General features: G+C 34.4%; 2 protein-coding genes across 2 annotated transcripts in view; one reads left to right on the top strand and one right to left on the bottom strand.

Moving 5' to 3' along the window:
* Positions 1-5,056: 5,056 nt before the first annotated feature.
* On the bottom strand, positions 5,057-8,388 carry LOC124359176. The gene is made up of 4 exons (XM_046811743.1): positions 8,085-8,388; positions 7,342-7,494; positions 5,878-6,466; positions 5,057-5,184 (listed from the first exon to the last, which is right to left on the bottom strand). Exons 1-4 carry the CDS (start codon positions 8,334-8,336, stop codon positions 5,057-5,059), a joined length of 1,122 nt encoding a protein of 373 aa, XP_046667699.1. The 5' UTR covers positions 8,337-8,388.
* A 3,124-nt stretch (positions 8,389-11,512) lies between these two features.
* Positions 11,513-19,300, top strand: part of LOC124359115 (mitotic checkpoint serine/threonine-protein kinase BUB1-like) — a 32,342-nt gene continuing 24,554 nt past the window's right edge. Inside the window, exons 1-3 of the mRNA XM_046811614.1 lie at positions 11,513-11,661; positions 16,113-16,462; positions 18,520-18,716. Of these exons, the coding sequence (XP_046667570.1) occupies position 11,661; positions 16,113-16,462; positions 18,520-18,716 (548 nt within the window). The 5' untranslated portion in view covers positions 11,513-11,660. The remainder of the gene's footprint in view (positions 11,662-16,112; positions 16,463-18,519; positions 18,717-19,300) is intronic.

The raw sequence follows: 19,300 nt of genomic DNA, 5'->3' as shown, positions 1-19,300 counted from the left end.
ATTAAAGGAAATTTTGTCTAGAGTAATTATCTTCAAAACTTCCTTTTCCTCTAAGTAAACTCTGCATTCCTTAGAGATCGCCGCGTGTTTACCCTTGCAGTTCACGCATCTGACGTCGTTCTTGCATCCGTCTTCTTGGTGGCCTTCATTGCCGCAACGGGAACATGTCTCAGGTCCCGAGCACGTCTTGGTAGAGTGCCCGAATCTCTGACAACGGAAACACCGCTGAGGATTTTTGAAGTAAGGCCGTACCGTCAAGGATAAGTATCTAGCCTTAATAGGTTTTGGGGGTTGGGGAAATGCAAAGGTCAGAATGAGACCAGGAGTAGGGACCTTTCTCCCATTCTCCGTCCGAAGCATCCTGACCACATCAGTTACCATTTCACACTGCAGCTCGTCCTTGATTTCTTCCTCACTACACTCCATCAGGTCACGGCAGAAGACGATCCCCTTGGAGGTGTTCAGTGAGGAGTGCGGTTGAACGACGACTTCCACCTGATCGAAAAAAACTCGTCATCTGAAGGAATTTTTTGGCTTGGATGTAGTTCGCAGCCTCCACCAAGATAGTTCCATTCCTTAATTTGCTCACAGCTTTAGGTTGACCGCCTGAGGAAACAAAAGCTTTGTTAATAAGGAAAGGACTAACGTTCGTTAGAGTTTTGCCCTCATCCTTATGACTAACGATTAGATATAATGGAGTTGGAACGTTCATATTTGCAGCTCTTACTTTTCTTCCACTTTCCTTTGCTTGATATACGATTCATTTTCAGAATCTGACAGCTGTCGCTTTTTCTCTAGATCATTAGGATCTCTTTCTCCGAATTCTTGCCCTAAGGGTGGGGTGGTTTGAGTATCCATAGATAAGTTCACCAGCGCATCGTGTTTAGTAGTGCGGGCCGATTCACCGGGAGTGGGCATGCCCTCGGGTGTTCCACAAACCGTAGCTTGGGGGACAACCCTACCTCAGTTCCCCGAGGCCCGGTTTCCATCGATTACCAAGTCTGGAATACGCGCACAACTTGGACTCGCGCGTGGCAACAGGGGATCCGACACCCCTGCCTACTGAACACTTCCTGACCAAGGATCGAAGTGGCTGGCTTCTGAACCAGTACATGACTTACGCCTCGGCAGAGACAAGCTCACATCAGCTCTCACCGACACAAGATAGGGCATCTAGTGCCGGCTTAAGCACTCCCAGCGAGCCATGCACTGGAACGGTCAGGAGACGGGTACTTATAAGACCCTGGAGGGGGATTTGGTAGGAATTAGGGAATGGTTAGGTGGGAAGAGGCAGTTTAACGTCATACCCAGGACGGTCATGACAGACTGATGTAGGGTTTGCAACGCCTAGCTTTTGCGAATGAAATATTGAGGTGGTTAGAGTTGTATCTTAGGAATCGAAAATAATTTGTTAAACTCAGAACCACTACTCAGAACTGATTGAGAATAAATTTAGAGTCCCTCAAGGGTCAGTACTTGAACCAATTTTGTTTAACCATTTCATAAATAATTTAGTGCTCACTATAAATCACGAAAATACTGTTATGTACGCTGATGATATTGCCTTCATATTTACTAATTACAGTACAAAAGAACTCAACATTAACAGTAACGTAGCTTTATCCCAGGCCTATCGATTTATAAACAATCTGAATTTACATCTTAATTTTAAAAAACCACAGTTTACAAAATTTTCAAAAAATAATCAATCATCTTCAGCCTCGATGTATTGAAGTAAAAGAAGAAAAATAGAACACCAATTATCAGTAAAATATTTGGGACTTCAGGTGGACGATGACTTGACTTTTTGGAAGCTACCAGTCATTTAAAAAATATTACAGATAATACAACTTAAAAAACAACTAAAAAATACCTGTTAGAGGGTTATTTTTATTCAGTTGGGCAATTTTTAGCCTAAACTGTATTGTATTAATCATTTGTACTCTTTATTATTTAATGTTAAATATAGTTTCTTATTCTTCTTACTTTCATACAAATATTGTATTTTTATATTTTAAGTAACAATAATGTACTACTGACTTTTGTCATACATGTCTAAGACAATGAAAAGATTGAAATTCAGATTGAAATTGAAATTATACAAAGATTCGAGAGGCCATCTGAGGGTAAGTAACATCTAGTTCTTCATTTTTAGTTGTACGAGTATGTCAGTGAAGATTATTGTAGTGCCTGCAAACATTCAACTAAAATGTAAAAAGTAAAAAAAAACAGTTATTTTGTTTGATCTTTTTTGTACTTGCCACTTTTTAAGTAATTAAATAATAGGAAGATTAGCTTGATGCATGAACTGCACTTTTTCGTTTATTTTTCTATTTTTTATTTAAACATCTGTACATAAACTTAGCGAATATCAAAAAAAGGTTCTTTGAATATTTTTTCCTGATTGTACAGCTGTAGTTCCCTTTTCTTTATCGCCGTTTTGATTGTTCATCATGGCCTACCTCCCCCTCAGATGAACATAAAGTCTAGATATTTATTTTTTTGGGAACCAGTAAGAGATTATCGTGATGCAGTGTGATATTTTAACAATATTCATCCTGAAATGTTAGCTGATAGAAAGTATTTAAGGCAAGTTGTTATGAAATTTATGACTACCATTTCTGTCAAAGACTCCAAGAATGGGAAGACTTTAACCAGACGAAGACAAACAGTTAGAAGTTCAATTCGATGCAACAACATCACTGCAGTAGAGTGTAAGAACACATCTTATAATGTACGTCTCATAAAATTGTAATACACAGTATCTCAAAAAGTCCCACACTATTGTGATCGCAGCATCGGGACCTTTTTCATTCACAAAAATTTAATGGGCCCAATGTATTGAGCACTGTTAGAGGACATATCAATCCGAGGTTTTACGAAATTATCGGTTGTCAAGAAAACTTCAACCCCTATATTCCAGCAGAGCAGATTTCCCCCACCCAAAAAAGTATATTTTGGATTCCTATATTCCAAAATTGCTGCCAATATGAGCTCTCTTAGAATGTGAGTTTCCAGGAAGATTGATTGGCCTTCATGATCCCCTTGAATGGCCAGCATGATTGCTCGATATGTTAATGTTCAATGTTTCCTGTAGGTCCATTTAGACAGCAAAGTGTTTGTGACTTAAATCACTAAATCTAGACAATCCCGACTCTCCTGAACTCAGAACATGGCTGGTGTCGCAGTGAAGGTGTTTTTAACAATGTATTCTGTAGCTAGAGATGTATCATAGTACACACTGACTGCGGTGGATGCACATTAGTACTATCTTGATGTTAATCATCAGTCAGTCATTGTAAAAAACTCTCTTGGTTAATTTAATTTTGATATAGACTACAATATCTATTCTGTTTTTACATTATTAGGGATGAGGTGAGATCACCAGGGGTAGTTATTAAAACTGTGCTGTATTTTTTAATTTTGTAATGATATATCATTGCAGTCTGTGGTGTTAAAGAATACATAACTACAGTGTATATCGTTGCAGCCTCTTGTAAAAAAAAATACATCTCAATAATATACAGAGTGTCCCACGAGTAACTCGATAAACTTCTCAGGTGGTTTCCTCTCATCAAAATAATGAAAAATGTTCACATAAACATATGTCCGGAAACGCTTTGTTAGCAAGCTATGGCTAGTGAAAGATTTTGACCAATTTTCTAGGTAAGGACGGAAATAAAACTAAACTGATGGTTTTATGGTGTAAATATAGTTGTTAAATTTATAGGATTGTATGTAAAATGAACTGAAAGATTGAATAAAATGCATCCCAGACCTGTAAGACCTCACATTATTGAGATATCAGACAAAATACACAAAATTCGGTCTTGAAAACATGCTTAGTTTATATTTGAAGATTGACTTCATTAAATGGGTAAAAAAATATGCAAATCTTTAACCAAAACTTTTTGAAAAGAATAATATAAAATTGGCAAATAATAAACAAAAACAAAGGTTCAAAATTAATGCTTAATTAAACCAACACATACGAAAAATAAGACAGAAAAAGCAATATCTGTTTATTAATGAATGTTCTTTGGAAGAACAAAACATTTTAATTGCTGATCTTTGCTCATCTTTTATTCCAATTTCTGTACCTTGTAAATGGTGATACCTTATATATATATGATTTCCTTGATAATTTATGCACAATCTAGTGCATTTAAGGAAAATATGTGTAGCTTTTCTGATAGCATCTTGGTCATTCTTGAGTAGTTCACAAGCGTTTAAAATTCGGCTCAATAAATCTTCTTTGGAATTACCTGGTACTGCGTACACAAATAATTGCTTTAAATTACTCCAAAGGTAATAATCCAAGGGATTTAAATCAGAGGACCTAGAAAGCCAATTAACTGATCCACATTGACCGATCCATCTGCCTATCAAAAACTTATCTGCGGTCTCTAACATTTTGTAAATAATGTGCCGGTGGACCATCATGTTGGTATATCATTTGATGTCTTCGTTCATGTGGTACATCTTCAAGTAGAACTGGCAGTTGATTCGTCGAAAAGTCTTCGTACAAAAGACCAGTAAAATGGTTATCAAAAACAGATAGTGGCCAATTAATTAACTAGTCCCTAATTATACCACACTATAAATTTATCGAAAATAGAATTTGAAAGTTTGACTCTACAAAAGCTTTTGGATTTGCAGTTGACTCCGGTGACTATTTTTCAAATTTAGAATTCTGTATCTTGTAAACATCGATTCGTCCGTGAATAAACCACTACTTACATTATTTAGATTTTCGAACGCCCATCGACAAAATTGTAATCTTAACCCTCCAAGCGTTCATCATCAATATTTTTGACGACTCGGACTTTCACTAAACGTCATCATAAAAAATGTTCGTAATAAACATTCATGTTTTAAAACTCATTTTTCCGACACGAATACTGATCAAATCGCATTATAATCTATACCATTAGTAAACCAATGAGTTTTTCTTTATGTTAAGTGGTTTTTAGATTTCTCGTACTTTGTACCAAACGTTAGCCATTTTCATCAGCTGTTGTGCCCAGTGAAGTGTGTTTGCATTGTTTGTCGTTGCTTAAAAGCCCCACACACTACCGGACCAGACCTTCAGACCAGACCGTCTGGCTGCAAGCATGCCGTCTTGGACGGCTCTACACACTCCCAGACCAAACATTCGTAGTTGAGACACCGTGATGAGAACACCTGTACGTCATGGCACCAGTGTCGTCTAGGAACCAGAAAATAGGTTTAGCTCTTAGTTGTATGTTGATAACTGAGGAAAAACGCCGGAAGAAACGGAAAATATGGGCTAAGCAGTGGCTTCATGATCGAAAAAGGTTTACACACTTAAATCTGTTAAAAGAACTGGACGAGAGTGATTTTAGAAATTTTTTGCGAATGGACGAGCAATGTTTTACCGATTTACTCTATATGGTTAAGCCTTTCATTGAGAAAAAGAACACTTTATTTTGTGAGTGCTGAGGAGAGGCTGATTGTAACTCTCCGATATCTGGCAACTGGGAGGAGTTACGAAGACTTAAAATTCAGTGCTGCTATTTCGCCTCAGCTCCTGTCATCAATCATACCTGAAACCTGTGCTGCAATTTACCACTGTCTGAAGAAATACATAAAGGTAAATAAACCACACAATATTCAATAACAATTAGTTTATTGGTAGTTTTAAACAACTCATATGAATCTCATATACTGTCCATACACATTGAAACAGTCGTTTAAGTCATTTTAAAAAGTCCAAACAGGACATTAAAAAAATTACAAAAAAATCATACTTATTAGTTGAATGGAACCCAAATGTACGACTATAGTGGGGAAATTAACAGAAAAATTAACTTTTACAAAAATATTAATAATATTCGTGATCGGGATTATAGTAACCACGAGGATTTTGGATTGAATTTAACTCTGTTATGTTGTAGTCATCTTGTGCACTACTATTGGACTCATTTGTAGTTATTGAAGATGGTGAGAGTGGAATGAAGGGTGGAGATGGGCTTGCAACAAGGGTATGCGATTTTTGAGAAGGGAAAGGAGGTGTTGAACGTTTGAATCTGTGATTATCGTGCATGCTTTGAAAAGATGGGTGTGGTGTTTGAAAGAAATGAGGCGAAGAATTTGGGGCTAGATTAATACATGACATGTCAGTCAGCTTCTCACGCTTTCCATAAAAAATTATATCTGAAATCAATTTTTGGGCAATGGTTTGCTGATCGTTATTGAGTTGGCTGAGTTGTAAGCCAAGCGATTTACCTATCACCTCCCACTCGGCCTCGGTTGCAGACAGTAAATTTTGCACAGAGTCAAACATGGCTTCCTTTTTTTTGTCCAATGCGCTCATTTTCCTTTTTCGTGGAATCGGAGCCCTAGTCCCAGCCGGATTTACAATAGTAGAAGGACCTGCGTTCTGCCGTTGGTTGCTCTGTTCTTGCACCACTGCTGCACCACTTCCTGGGTCACCAACTGTTTCCTGAAATTAACGATACCAATTTAGTATGCTTTATTTTCAGATTCCAAAAACTGAGGATGAATGGAGAACTGTTGCACATCAATTTGAGACCAAGTGGAACTTCAATAACGCTGTTGGAGCAATGGACGGAAAACACATAGCTATACAAAAACCAACAGGAAGCGGATCGCAGTACTACAATTATAAAAAGTTTTTTAGCATAGTGTTATTTGCTATCGTTGATGCAAACTATCAGTTTATGTACGTAAATGTTGGGGCCAATGGGAGTGTGTGTGATTCTACAGTTCTCCAAAACTCGAGTTTTTACCAGAGACTTATAAATGATGAATTGAGATTACCAGCGCCAACAGCTTTACCAGGTACGAATAAGTGCGTCCCATATGTTTTCCTTGGAGACTCTGGGTTTAGTCTTAACCCTTACATAATGAAGCCTTACCCGTTAAAAAATATTACTCATGGGCAAAGAATTTTCAACTACAGACTATCACGAGCAAGAAGGGTTGTTGAAAACGCGTTTGGCATATTAGCATCACGGTTTCGCGTTTTCCTACAAGCCATTGCAATCAATGTGGAAAATGTAGAAGTAGTTGTTCTTGCATGTTGCGCCTTACACAACTACTTGTCTCAGAGAAATGCAATGTACATAACCCCTTCATCTGCTGACACTGAAGATGTAAATACAATGCAGTTACGACCTGGGAATTGGCGTGAGGTGCGGTCCTTGGCACCAATGCAGCAATCGAGTGTAAGAACTGTTTCTAAACAAGGAAAGAACATTCGAAAATGTTTTCTTGACTACTACAACGACAAAGGAGCCCTTACGTTTCAAGAGGATATGTTAAGAGCGCAATAACGTGATTTTGCTAATTGCTTACCACAGCATCCATTTGTGACTCGTCTTCTTCCAGAGTATCCAATCCTTCTCTGATCATCTCCTTCTCTTCCAAGAATGACATGAGTTCATAGAACCAGAGACGTGGTGTATATATCTGGCTGCTGCCAGCTCCAGTTGTTTCACTGGCTCTTACCTGCAATGAATGTTTAATTTCAATTATTTTGTTATTATTAGCTTACTATTAGGGGAAATGTATGTTCCCCTTTGTAATCATTATATCCTTATTAAAATACTAATCGTGTGCAAAATAATTTATTTGCAATCCCCATCAGGTATTGTACATAATAAACTGATTTTAAAATACTACTTGGAAGTAATAAAACTGAGGCGAATTTCGTATATGAGAAAGATCGGCCAAACCGTTTCAAAATGGCAGGTATTTTAAAATTAATTTTTCTTTTCCAGACGATAACAGCCACGAGGTTAGTTTTAGACTTATTAGTTTTAGTTCCAGAAATGAAAAAAAGTTTATAAATACTGAGAAATACTCGAATAAAATACCGTTAGGACTGTTTTCGAGTATATTTTTACTGACTATCTACATTATAGTAACTTAGAACATGCTTCTATTATGTCTGTACTCATCTCATTACTAACAATAAGATCCCCGTACGAAGGACGGGTACTCAGCTAGTATTAAATAAATAAATAAAAATTATATAAAATCAAGAAGTTAATAAATTATTGGATAATTTATACAAACATCAATGTTGTGAAGCTTACCTTCCTCAATTCCCGTCTGAAACTGCACTTGAGATTTTCTATCTTCTTCTTGAGCAGGTCAATTGTTGCATTCGGTTGGAATTTTTTGTATATCTCCAACAGCGAACCATGTGCTGCCCTCCGTAGATCCCTATTCGCATAGGCATCGCACTTAGTGTCCCACAAACATCGGTTCTCTTTTAGTGACTCAATAAGCTCCACTAAAACCTCTTTTTCAGCTTCATTGTTCGGTTGGGATTGCTGTGAAGACATCACGATGTTGCGCTAGAACAGCAACACTCACTGCAACAGATGGATGAAGACTGTCGCGACAGACAGCGCTACACACTCACAGACCGGACAAAAAATAGTGGTGGGGGAACCTCAGACCGTCGGTGGTCGGAGGGTTCAACCATCAGACACGCAGACAGTCTGGTCCGAGAAAATCGGTCCGCAGACAGCCCCACACACGATACGACAAGTGCCTGACACCAGACCAGACGGTCTGGTCTGAAGGTCTGGTCCGGTAGTGTGTGGGGCTTTTTAGATATGAAAGTGTGAATTTTGCAGTGTAGATATTATTTTGTCCTCATTTTCGTTGTTTTGTAAGCTAGTTACTAATTGTTATAAATTATATTATTGCATGTAAATATTGTTATTTTTTCTATAAAAGATAATCACTATTTTAACTTTCCTCTATACGTAAAAATGAATTGCTAAAAAAACAAAGCAATGCATATTTCTGTGTTCATGGCAAAATTTGATACAAGTAGACTATTCTAAATGTTGTATTGCTACTACAGGGCAATTCGGGTAGTGTTACCGCCACTTTCTGAGTTTATTGTACTATAAAAAAAGTCCACACAAACAAAAGATTTCACCCACAATTTAGTACTCGAGGTTAAATGACGATTTGCTGGAGTTTGGGAAGAAGGATTTAGAGACAAATGCACTTTTTCTAATGGATTTTAGATGATAAATTGAATAAAGTTTGTTCCATAACTGTACCTATCTCTCTTATTGTTTAAGACATAATATTATTTAAAAAGACAAAAAAGAGCATTCGAAAAACGATGTTTTATGTTTAACGTACAATTAATTTGTAATAGGTAATTAAAACATACATTTCTACAGAGAAACTTTTAGAAAACGTAATCTATTATATAAAAATGAAACTGTTCGTGTGTGACAGCATCACTCACAAACGGCTGGACGGATTCGCCTAATTTTTTTTTAAATTTGTTCGTCTTGATCTGTAGAAGGTTATAGGATACTTTTTATCCCTTTCCCGATTCAGGATTCCGCCCCACTGGTTACAGAAATACCCGTAAGAAATGCATTGCAGCAAACATATGTTATTAAGTGAAAGAGTCTTTTCAAATTTTTAATCAGCTGTTCTTTGTAAACATATATTACACTTATAGTTTTAAAGCATAGAGTAAGCTTAAGAGAAACGACAAATTTTGTTTAAACTGTTTCTGCAATCACTGTTAAACATAGACTTTACTATCCAGATAATACAATTCAAATTTGACGTAAAAATTCACCTTTAACTGCAATATTTATTTAATATAAACCATGCTCATGCTTGATCAGAAGAGCAATGCAGATATCATAATTACTATCTTACGTTGGCTACAAATATAAAGAATGTTATAAAATCAACCTTAGTTGTTTTTTTTGACAGAAGTATGGTTCTCAAAACTCCGTGTGTACATATTCTCTCGATCGAGACAACAAAGCAAGCTCAATCGTGGCATCGGAGATATAACTAATTTAATCTAAAATTTATTATAGTAAAAAAAAAAATTTACTAAGTAATATAAGGACTTCGGTTCTTAAGATTTGCGTGCGAAGCCGTGGGTAACTTATTGAAATGCGCAGCGAAGCGCGCCGGGTCCGCTAGTACTGAATAAAATTATGTACAATAAGGCAATTACAATGAAGTAATAGTTTTTAAAATTAAATTGTACTACCAACACCCATTGTAGTCTTTCAAACCACCTTCATGGATGCCTTTGCGGAGAGACAGCAAGTTATTATGTTCCACTGGGCTTCTACCGAGTGAGCGAGCTTTTTTCCTACATAAGCTGCAATTATTTGGCTTTACTAGCCCAATGCCGCAATGGTTTTCTAGCTGTCTTGTTGTGTAAATTGAAGTAAAATATACAAGTATGTCACACTGAACGAGTTTTACTACAGACCTTTACTTACAGTTCACTCTTTAAATCAATGATATTGTATCCTCACTTGCCGAAAACTTGCTCTTCACAGACAATATGAAGCTTTACAAATCAATATGGTCTATTAAAGATATAATCCTACTTCAAGATTACTAAAAGACAAATATAATGTCTTTCAATGTAGAAAATGGTCTTGCATTACTTTCGTTAGTACTTCAAACCTTCAATTCTATCTTGTTCGGATATTCAGTCGATAAAACATCTTCGGTCAAAAATTCTTTTCGGAAGTGGAAGATCTTACTGTAGCGTTTACATTTTCATTCAACTGGGACGTTGATGTACAAAATATATAGTACGTTAGAATATCTTCAGAAAACCTAGCTTTCTCTTCAAATCCAAATGTCTTCACCAATATTCACGTTTTGAACAACTTGTATTGCTGTTTTGTGAGACTTTACGTGTGAACTGGAGTTCGCATGGTCCCCTCATCATAAACACTTGAGAGAGGATTATTTTATTACATTCCAACGGCATAACCATTACTTGTACAAACAAACAATCAGGAACTGATGATGCCTTAACCTGCAAAAGGGCTTTTGAAATCAATTAAACGTGGAAGAATAAAAAGTTTCTTTCGTATTAAAACCAAGTGGTAGCTAGATAATTATCAGTTATACAAATTAACAATAAAGCTAAACGCTAACATGCGATAAACAACAAATTAAATATATAACAATCCGATAAGAATATTCAGTAACATGTAACGAATTTTACACACACACACACACACACACACACACACACACACACACACACACACACACACACACACACACACACACACACACACACACACATGAGTAGTATTGTTTACAATGTGTGCAAAGTAAAAACTATTAACATGATTTATTAAAAGAAGGCATACAAAGAAAACAAAGTGGGGATCAACAATCTACAACCAACTACATGTTACATAATTTGATAATATAATATAAATGTTTATTCAAGAGTAGAAACCGTTCCCCGGCCTCATCATTCTCGCAAGTGGTTAGTGACAGCGTTAAATCAAGGTAATTCATTAATTAAGTGTATCAGGTTTGGAAGACTATGGACTATGGAAGACTAAACTTTTTGACATGAACATACATATTTCAGGAACTTCAGGTAATTTTTGTAATTTGATGTAACACCAATTTCATATAGTAAATACTGAGGTCTCCTACACCTTTCTGCAGATGAAACACTTAGGCGCCAATAGAAATTGATCAACCAATAGGAGCTTTGAGTAGAATTCTGTATACAACGGACAAACGAAAGTTTGGGGTTTGAAAGTCGGGGAGATATAAGTGTTTTGGTTAATGTTATTGCCTTTTAATGTGTTTCAACTTCAAAAATTTGTGGATGTACTAGATTCAGTAAGTCCTTAGAAATGTTGGAATGTCACAAACTTCTTAGAGTTAAACAATATTATTGGTTATTAGCTAAGTTATTAAAACAAATATTTTAACACAAATCATGACAACCCCATCACACGTTATGCCTAAATAAAGGAAATAATACTGGTTTTGTTTAGCAATTGTATTTTGTATTAAGTAACTTTATTTTAAATTAATACATAACAAACTTATTTATGTATATAGGTCTATTTATCTTGTAAGGATGAACCTTACCAGATTTACTTTTATTTTCTAGAGAGGGAAGCTAAATGCAGTATGTAGGTGGCAAATGGATATTGTAAAACATGTTGACAGGTTAATTTTAGGGTAAATTTTGCCTTCAAACTCTAAAATTTACTTTCTTGCTTAGTGGTGGGGGGGGAGAGGACTAATAAGCGGCCTACACTCATTCGATTGTTATTACCAAACAATTTGATACCTATATTATCCAATTTCGATATGTAAAAATGTACACAATAAGAGTTATATTAAACTAGTATTAGAAAAAGAATCTGGTATATATTACAATTTTAAAAACATCAATTTATTAATAACATTACAAATCAATAAAACCAACTAGGCTATGACCTATGTACAACTGGCATCAACACCATGCTATCAAGCACTCTAAAATCTGACATTCTCAAACTGGACATTCTAGAGATGATGTCTGACAGCATGTCAAAGGTTATGTACGGTACTGGGAAAAATTTCAAGTCAACATTGTGTAAAGAGAGGATGGTCAAACTGTGAGCCTGTCTACATGAAGAAGGCTCTAACTTGGTATACGGATGGGTCGAAAGCTGAAGCGTACTGTGGCAGATATCTGGGGAGTCAGACTTAGAGCTTGTCTAGACAAACTGTTTTTCAGCCTGAAGTTTCAGCCCTTGCAGAATGTGTGAGAATTAATGTGGAAAAGGCTACAAAGGCAAAACCATCTACATTAACTTGGACAGCATGGCTGCTCTGCAGGCCTTGGCCAACCATGACAGTATTTCAAAGACAGTATGGGAATGCCATAAAGTCATGAAATTCCCGTTGAAAACCAATAAAGTTATTCTAACATGGGTGCCTGGACATATAGGAATCACAGGTAGGCCTAATGAAGGGACAGACAGTTGTGCTAACTTAGAAGCCAACTGTCCTTTAAACTGGTCCTAAATCAACGTGTGGGGTTTCGTATAACTTAGCACGTAGATCAGTTGCCAAGTGGGTGTTTAACAAACACCAATAACATTGGAGAAAAACTGAGGGGAATGTACAAGGAAAGCGGATGCTTAATGGGCCATCAAGGAACATTGCAACAGATGCCCCTAGAATGAGCAGAACGGAGATCTGTAACATGACTTGTTTTATTACAGGTCATTGGGTATTCCGAAGCCACCTGAACAAAATAGGTATTCCGATTCAGGAAACACTGTGCTGAAAATTTGGTGAGGCTGACGAACAGTCGAGTACGTCATATTTGAATGTCCTGCATTACAGAGCAAACCCTCAAGGTCCCTAGGTTTTATTAGGCATTGGAACAGGTAAGCATTGTTCAGAAGATCTTGTGATTTTGTAAAGGCCTGGGATTTATCGCTGGGCATACCAGGAAACCTGGGCTTCGTTTTAGATATCAAAGAAACCTTACAATATTTATAACTTGGCCAGCTTGATATCAATGAGTAACCGCTTTATTAAAATGGGGAAAAGAATTTTTCCCTTTTCCCACGTGTTACCAGGAGCCAAAACCACATGTTGAAGCCACTTTTAAACAAATCTTTTCACTTGTGAGAAATATCTCACATATTTTTCTCTTATTCATTACCATTTTCAAAGTCTCAAAATATTATTTACTTCTTGTTGTTTATGGTTTACAATAAAATTTCTGTAATTCATAAGTTTAAATTTAAATATATATTAAGTCAAATAAATTGTAATTTCAAATTATTCCTTAGGATAAAATCAGTTGAACCATTTGATAATAGCAATCGATTAACGAGTCTAGGCCGCTTATTAAAGTCTACCCGAATAGGGAAAGATAAATTCCCGGATAGCAATGATAACCACTTTTGTGAAATCGAGGCATGGATTCTCCCCAGACAGGCTCACTTCCCTGTAGTAGAGTACAAAAATTCACAAAGATGGTCTCCATTGCCCAAAAATGAAAATATCTCTCAAGATAGTACCTAAATTCAAGCTCAGATCACATGAGCGTCCATAAAAAACGTAACTAACTTCTTATATTTATAATATGTACGGATATGTAGCCTAATAACAATGGTAGATAGGGACAGAGTAGCCTACTTCTCGACAACATCACTAATTTCCGTTTGGGAGGCAAAAAACAGTAACCGATTACATATCATTATGACGACCATAGTTTTTGAAGGTCCTGAGAGATAGACTATAAAGAAATAGTGGCCTCTAGTTAATACCAAAGTACCTTTTTTGTTACAGTTTTTACACAATGTTACATTAAATGAATAGTTATATCAAGTTCTTCATTAGATAAAAAAAACTATCAAAATATTCGATAAAAATAATTAAATAATGAGTGTAGTCTGCTTATTAAAGTCTACCCATAAGAAGGTCAGAGTCAACGCGTTATTAATGATGCGAAAAACTCAAATCAGTCATGTACGTGATGGTGAAGTAGTGTAAAATGTAGATGATAAACCTAATTTTCATGTTAGTTGCTTTCTAAGGATTAAAATGTTTTTGATTGATCCACATTAAAATCTGATTGAAATTGAAGTGGACCCAGTAATTACTCAGAATTGTTACTTTTTTATTTATGTAGGCCTATAATTAGCCTACCTTATAAAAAGAATTTTTAAGTTAGAACATTTTTTTATTAAACACTACACATTGTAATCAACACGAAAATAACCTGTGAAATTTGAGGCGTTTTTTTCTCTACTGCTGCTGACCACCAGCTTTTCCCACTATAATGTGGCTATGGTCATGTTCTGTTTCCTTGATTTATATGATGTACCTGCAAAACATTTATGACATCGAATATAGCTTATGTAGACTATACTTGTTTATGGTAATAATTGATGATGTTTATTTATTGAAAAATATTTTGAAATGAATTCAGTAATTTTCTGTACATGTAAAACTAGCAACAGTGTTGGGCATGGTATGTATAGACACACCACCAGACAATGTTTGTGTGAACTGCTCTAAATAATAACACTACTGTGGCGAATTATTGTATTTTACTTACAATCTTTGGTAACAAGACCCATTTTTATGAAAGTTATTTTAAAAAACATTGTTTCTGGCTTGAACCACTTGACATTTTAAGCTGAGTTGAATGTGTCACTTTTAGAGGAAACATAAACTGGGATAATAACTCTTGTCCTGATTACTTGTAAAAAAACTGTTTGTATTTCATAGAGCTTTAAGGTATATTGCTTAAATTATTCTCCGAAAAACTGTGTACTTTAATATCTTGTTTAAGCCTAGAGTTGGCATTGGTGTCACTACGTACGGCAGCAAATTTTTTAAAAGACGCATGGATACAGGTGTTTTTATTTAATAATCTATCACATTTTGTATCTAATAGTCAAATTATCAACAATTATGCCTATAATGTATACAAAAAACATTACAATTTTTACAAGTAAGATCTTGACACAACATATTTAACTTACATTGTTTAAGACTGGTAAAATTTAATAAGAGTTGACAAATTACACTCATAAAACAGGCATATGTGCTGATCTTGTAACATGTAGGCTACATAAAACAAAATAAGTAGCAAGTCATGCTTACTAATTGTTTTGAAGAGTATTCAAATTGTTAAAGACATTAAAGTAAAATTATATGATTTATTACTTATGTATAATTGTACAGTTATAAAATTCACCTTGCAATTTATCCACCATTAATTGAAATCGCAAATAAAAATTAAATTTAAGCCCTCATAAAAAAATATTTTCACAAAAGTTTATCCATACGAGCATTATTGTCATGACAAGCTTAGTATACAAAAAAGCAAAGCAAGCTTCATAATATTCCTTATAGATACAACCTATTTACTTGTATTTTGTAGTTTTTGTTAGTTGTGTAGTACGAGTATTACTGTTATTCTTGTTCAGTGCTTAATTAAAAGTATATCCAACAATTTTTCATTAAGTTAATTACATTTTGGCATCATAGATTTTAACTGAAAAAAATTTGTTTATAGAAAAAAAACATTTTATTTTTCTATATGTTTGTTAACGCTTTTTGTTACTTTAACAATATTATTCAGGTATTTATATCCAGTTAGAGAGTATCATATTTCATAAATTGCAATACTTGTCTGCCTTTAGTAAGTTAAAAATATTTTAGTGTCATATATGAAAACCTTTATAAATTATATTTATTAAATATATTAATTTATATGTAAGAAAAACTTGTTGATTTGTATATTGATTGTCATTCTTGATTTACAGTGAACATGAATACTTCAGAAGCGCTGGATTTATCAAAGGAAAATATTCAACCTCTCAAACAGGGCCGAAATGCAGCTAAACTTGGAACGGCATTACAAGCTCAGACGAATGCAGAACTTCATCAGAAGCTATTGGCTGAGAGAGAACAGTTTGAACTGTTAATTAGAATGTATGAGGGTGATGATCCTCTTAAACCTCATTATGATTATGTTCGTTGGATAGAACAAAGTTTTCCCAAACATGGACCAGAAAGTAATTTAGTTCAAATTCTTGAAAACACTCTTACTGCTTTTAAAGATGATGAACGCTATAAACAAGATGTCAGATATGCAGAACTACTTATCAAATATGTAGGTACAAATAGTTTAATACAACAAGGGGTTTTATGTGTTTGCAAAGAAGAAAAGAACTCATCTATTCATAGAGATGTATTTTAAGACTAAATGTATACTAAATAATTTACCACAGTAGGCTAAAATACAGTTTTTAATTTTGGTATTGTGAGACAAATGAATTTGAAATAAATACAAAAACAAATTAAAAACAATTTTTTCAGTATGGGGTAAGCGCTGACCAACCTGCCAAATATATCCAATTTAGATGAAATAATAATTAAAAGTATTAACCCGTTCACACTGTTGTGAACCCAGTTCTTAAAATCCATTGTGGGGCTCTAGAGCCCCATGAAATAAAAAAATGTCATTTAAATATAAGTTGAGAAATGTCTCATTTAGTCGCTAGCCGCCATTTTTTGTTTTATAAAAAAAATTCTAAAGCTAGTTAAGTTAAAGGAACCAAATTTGGTATGTAAATTTAAAATATATGAGAAAAATCTAAAAAATAATTGTGTTATTTTATGTAATATAAACAATATGATATCTGTTGAAAATTTTTAAAGTCGAATAACAAAACAAAATTATCAGTATAGTTATAAAAAATGTAGTAGACACCAACTATTTGAAAAGTTTCATTACAATTCCAATGGCACTAGTCTCAACGTAATCCGTTGATGCATAAGCGAGCATGACCACTTTCAAGGAAAGCTTGCACAAGCCGTGAGCAGCAAACATTTTGTCTTTTTATAGGTATTAGCTGTTAAAAAAAATATATGAAATGAAAAATGAATTTATTAAAGAGGTGGAGGTAAAGCTATCAAGCCCTCTCTACCATTCAACCCCTATTGTTTTACATAGTCCATAACAGTTTTACAAGATACTAATGATTCAGTACTATGATTCTACACTATTATTCAGTTATATAACAATTCCAATGTACTTTTTTCAACGAAATCCGTCAACTCATAAGCGAGCACAACCACTTTAAAAATACACTTTTACAAACAGAAAGCACTATACATGTCACAGTTAAGAGACAGAGTTGTTTGTTACTCCTTATGCTAGTGTATTTTTAAATAGTTTGGTGTCTCGTGCATTGTTATAACCATACAGATTTTTTAGTTGTTTGACTTTAAAACTTTCAATAGATGCCATTTTGTTAATATTACAGAAAATATCACAACATTTTTTTTTAATTTTCCCCTTATCTGTTTGAATCTATGTGTTAAATTTGGTTTCTTTGCCTTAACTAGTTTTAGAGATAATAATTTTTTTTAATACAATATGGCAGCTAGCGGCTAATGAAATATTTCTCAACCTATATTACATTTTTTGTTTGAAATGATAAGTAATATCAGCCACAGAAGTTTGTGACACCTTTTTTAAACACCCTGTATAGTGCAAAATACATACTACATATTAAAATATTCAATAAAATCTCAATAGTTGTGAACGTGTTTAATGAATATAAGATCTATTTCAAAAATGTAAACAAGTTCACGCACAATTATTTAGTCATAATGAAAGCCATAGATTAAAAATTATTAGTACATTCATTTACTAAGTTTCTGCCTATGGCATATTAATTTCAAACTGTTGTAAAGAAAAAAAATCATTGAATGCTACAAAGCCATATTATTTCAGGTGGATGGAGTTATTGAAGTGGTGTATTATATTAATTTTCAAGTGAAGAATACCAATATGGTGTTTATTTATAGTTTGAGTGATGATAATCTATAGCCGTTTTTGAAAAATATCAACATTACCCTTATCAAGAATTACAAATTCAAGAACTATTAGTGCAACATTTTGTATGTTGTGGAAAGATGATTTTACTGTAAAAATAATAGTAGTAGTATAATTTTTATCAACAACATGATGTTACTGTAGATGTAAACATTGAACATAGTCCATATATTAATTCACAGTATGTTATTCTAAATGGTTTAGCTTACACAAAGTGAAGTATGGTGAATACTTAATAATAACAACTTCATCCCTGTCATAAACAAAAAAGTTAGAACCAAGGAAATATTGTCATAATCAATATTTTTTATGCTCTATTGTTTCAGATTGACACACAACCAAACCCAGTTGAGATCTATCAGCTGGTGTATAACCAGGGATTATGTACAATGTGTGCACCTTTCTATAAGGCTTGGGCCGATGAACTCGACAAACTCAATGATGTGAAAAATGCTGATCAAGTTTATGAACTCGGAATAAGAGTTAATGCACAGCCTCTAGAACTACTGAAGGAAGCTCACTTGTATGTTAATAGTATTATTAGTTTGTTAGTAATAAATAGTATGGAAATTCTGATTTTACTAATTATTAGAAGAGAATGAATTTATTTATTTACAAATTTATTGTTAACTAGACTGTGACATTAACAATAATTTGTGTTTAATTTGATATTATTGATTGTTTGAACTCTTGCCAATCTCTTTCTGTGCCTATATCTGCTTTTTTAATTTGTGTGTTATTAAAACCTATTTTGGCTAGTTTGAAGAATTTAACCCAACTGCATTCAAAAAGTTATAAACAATGACTTCACTGCATACTCATTTTCTAATTAGTAATTGGCACCTGTTGTGCCATGTTCAGGTCACCTTCTCCTGTGAGTTGCAACTAAAAATACTGATAAAAAAGTGTTTATTTACCATTATTTTTTTGTAAAATTACCGACCATTGTCATTTACCTTGATACTTTTATTACAAATTCTTCACGGTACTTTTTGACACCCTTATTTCATCATGCATGGACATCCTCCTCAGAGAGCCTTCCAATCTGCAGAGTGTTGCGTAATTAACATCTGAGCTATGTATCAATATATTTTGTACAGAAACAGG

Source organism: Homalodisca vitripennis, chromosome 1 (genome assembly GCF_021130785.1).
Source record: "Homalodisca vitripennis isolate AUS2020 chromosome 1, UT_GWSS_2.1, whole genome shotgun sequence".
Classification (NCBI taxonomy): Eukaryota; Metazoa; Arthropoda; class Insecta; order Hemiptera; family Cicadellidae; genus Homalodisca; species Homalodisca vitripennis.
This window is presented reverse-complemented; position numbering and strand designations above follow the sequence as displayed.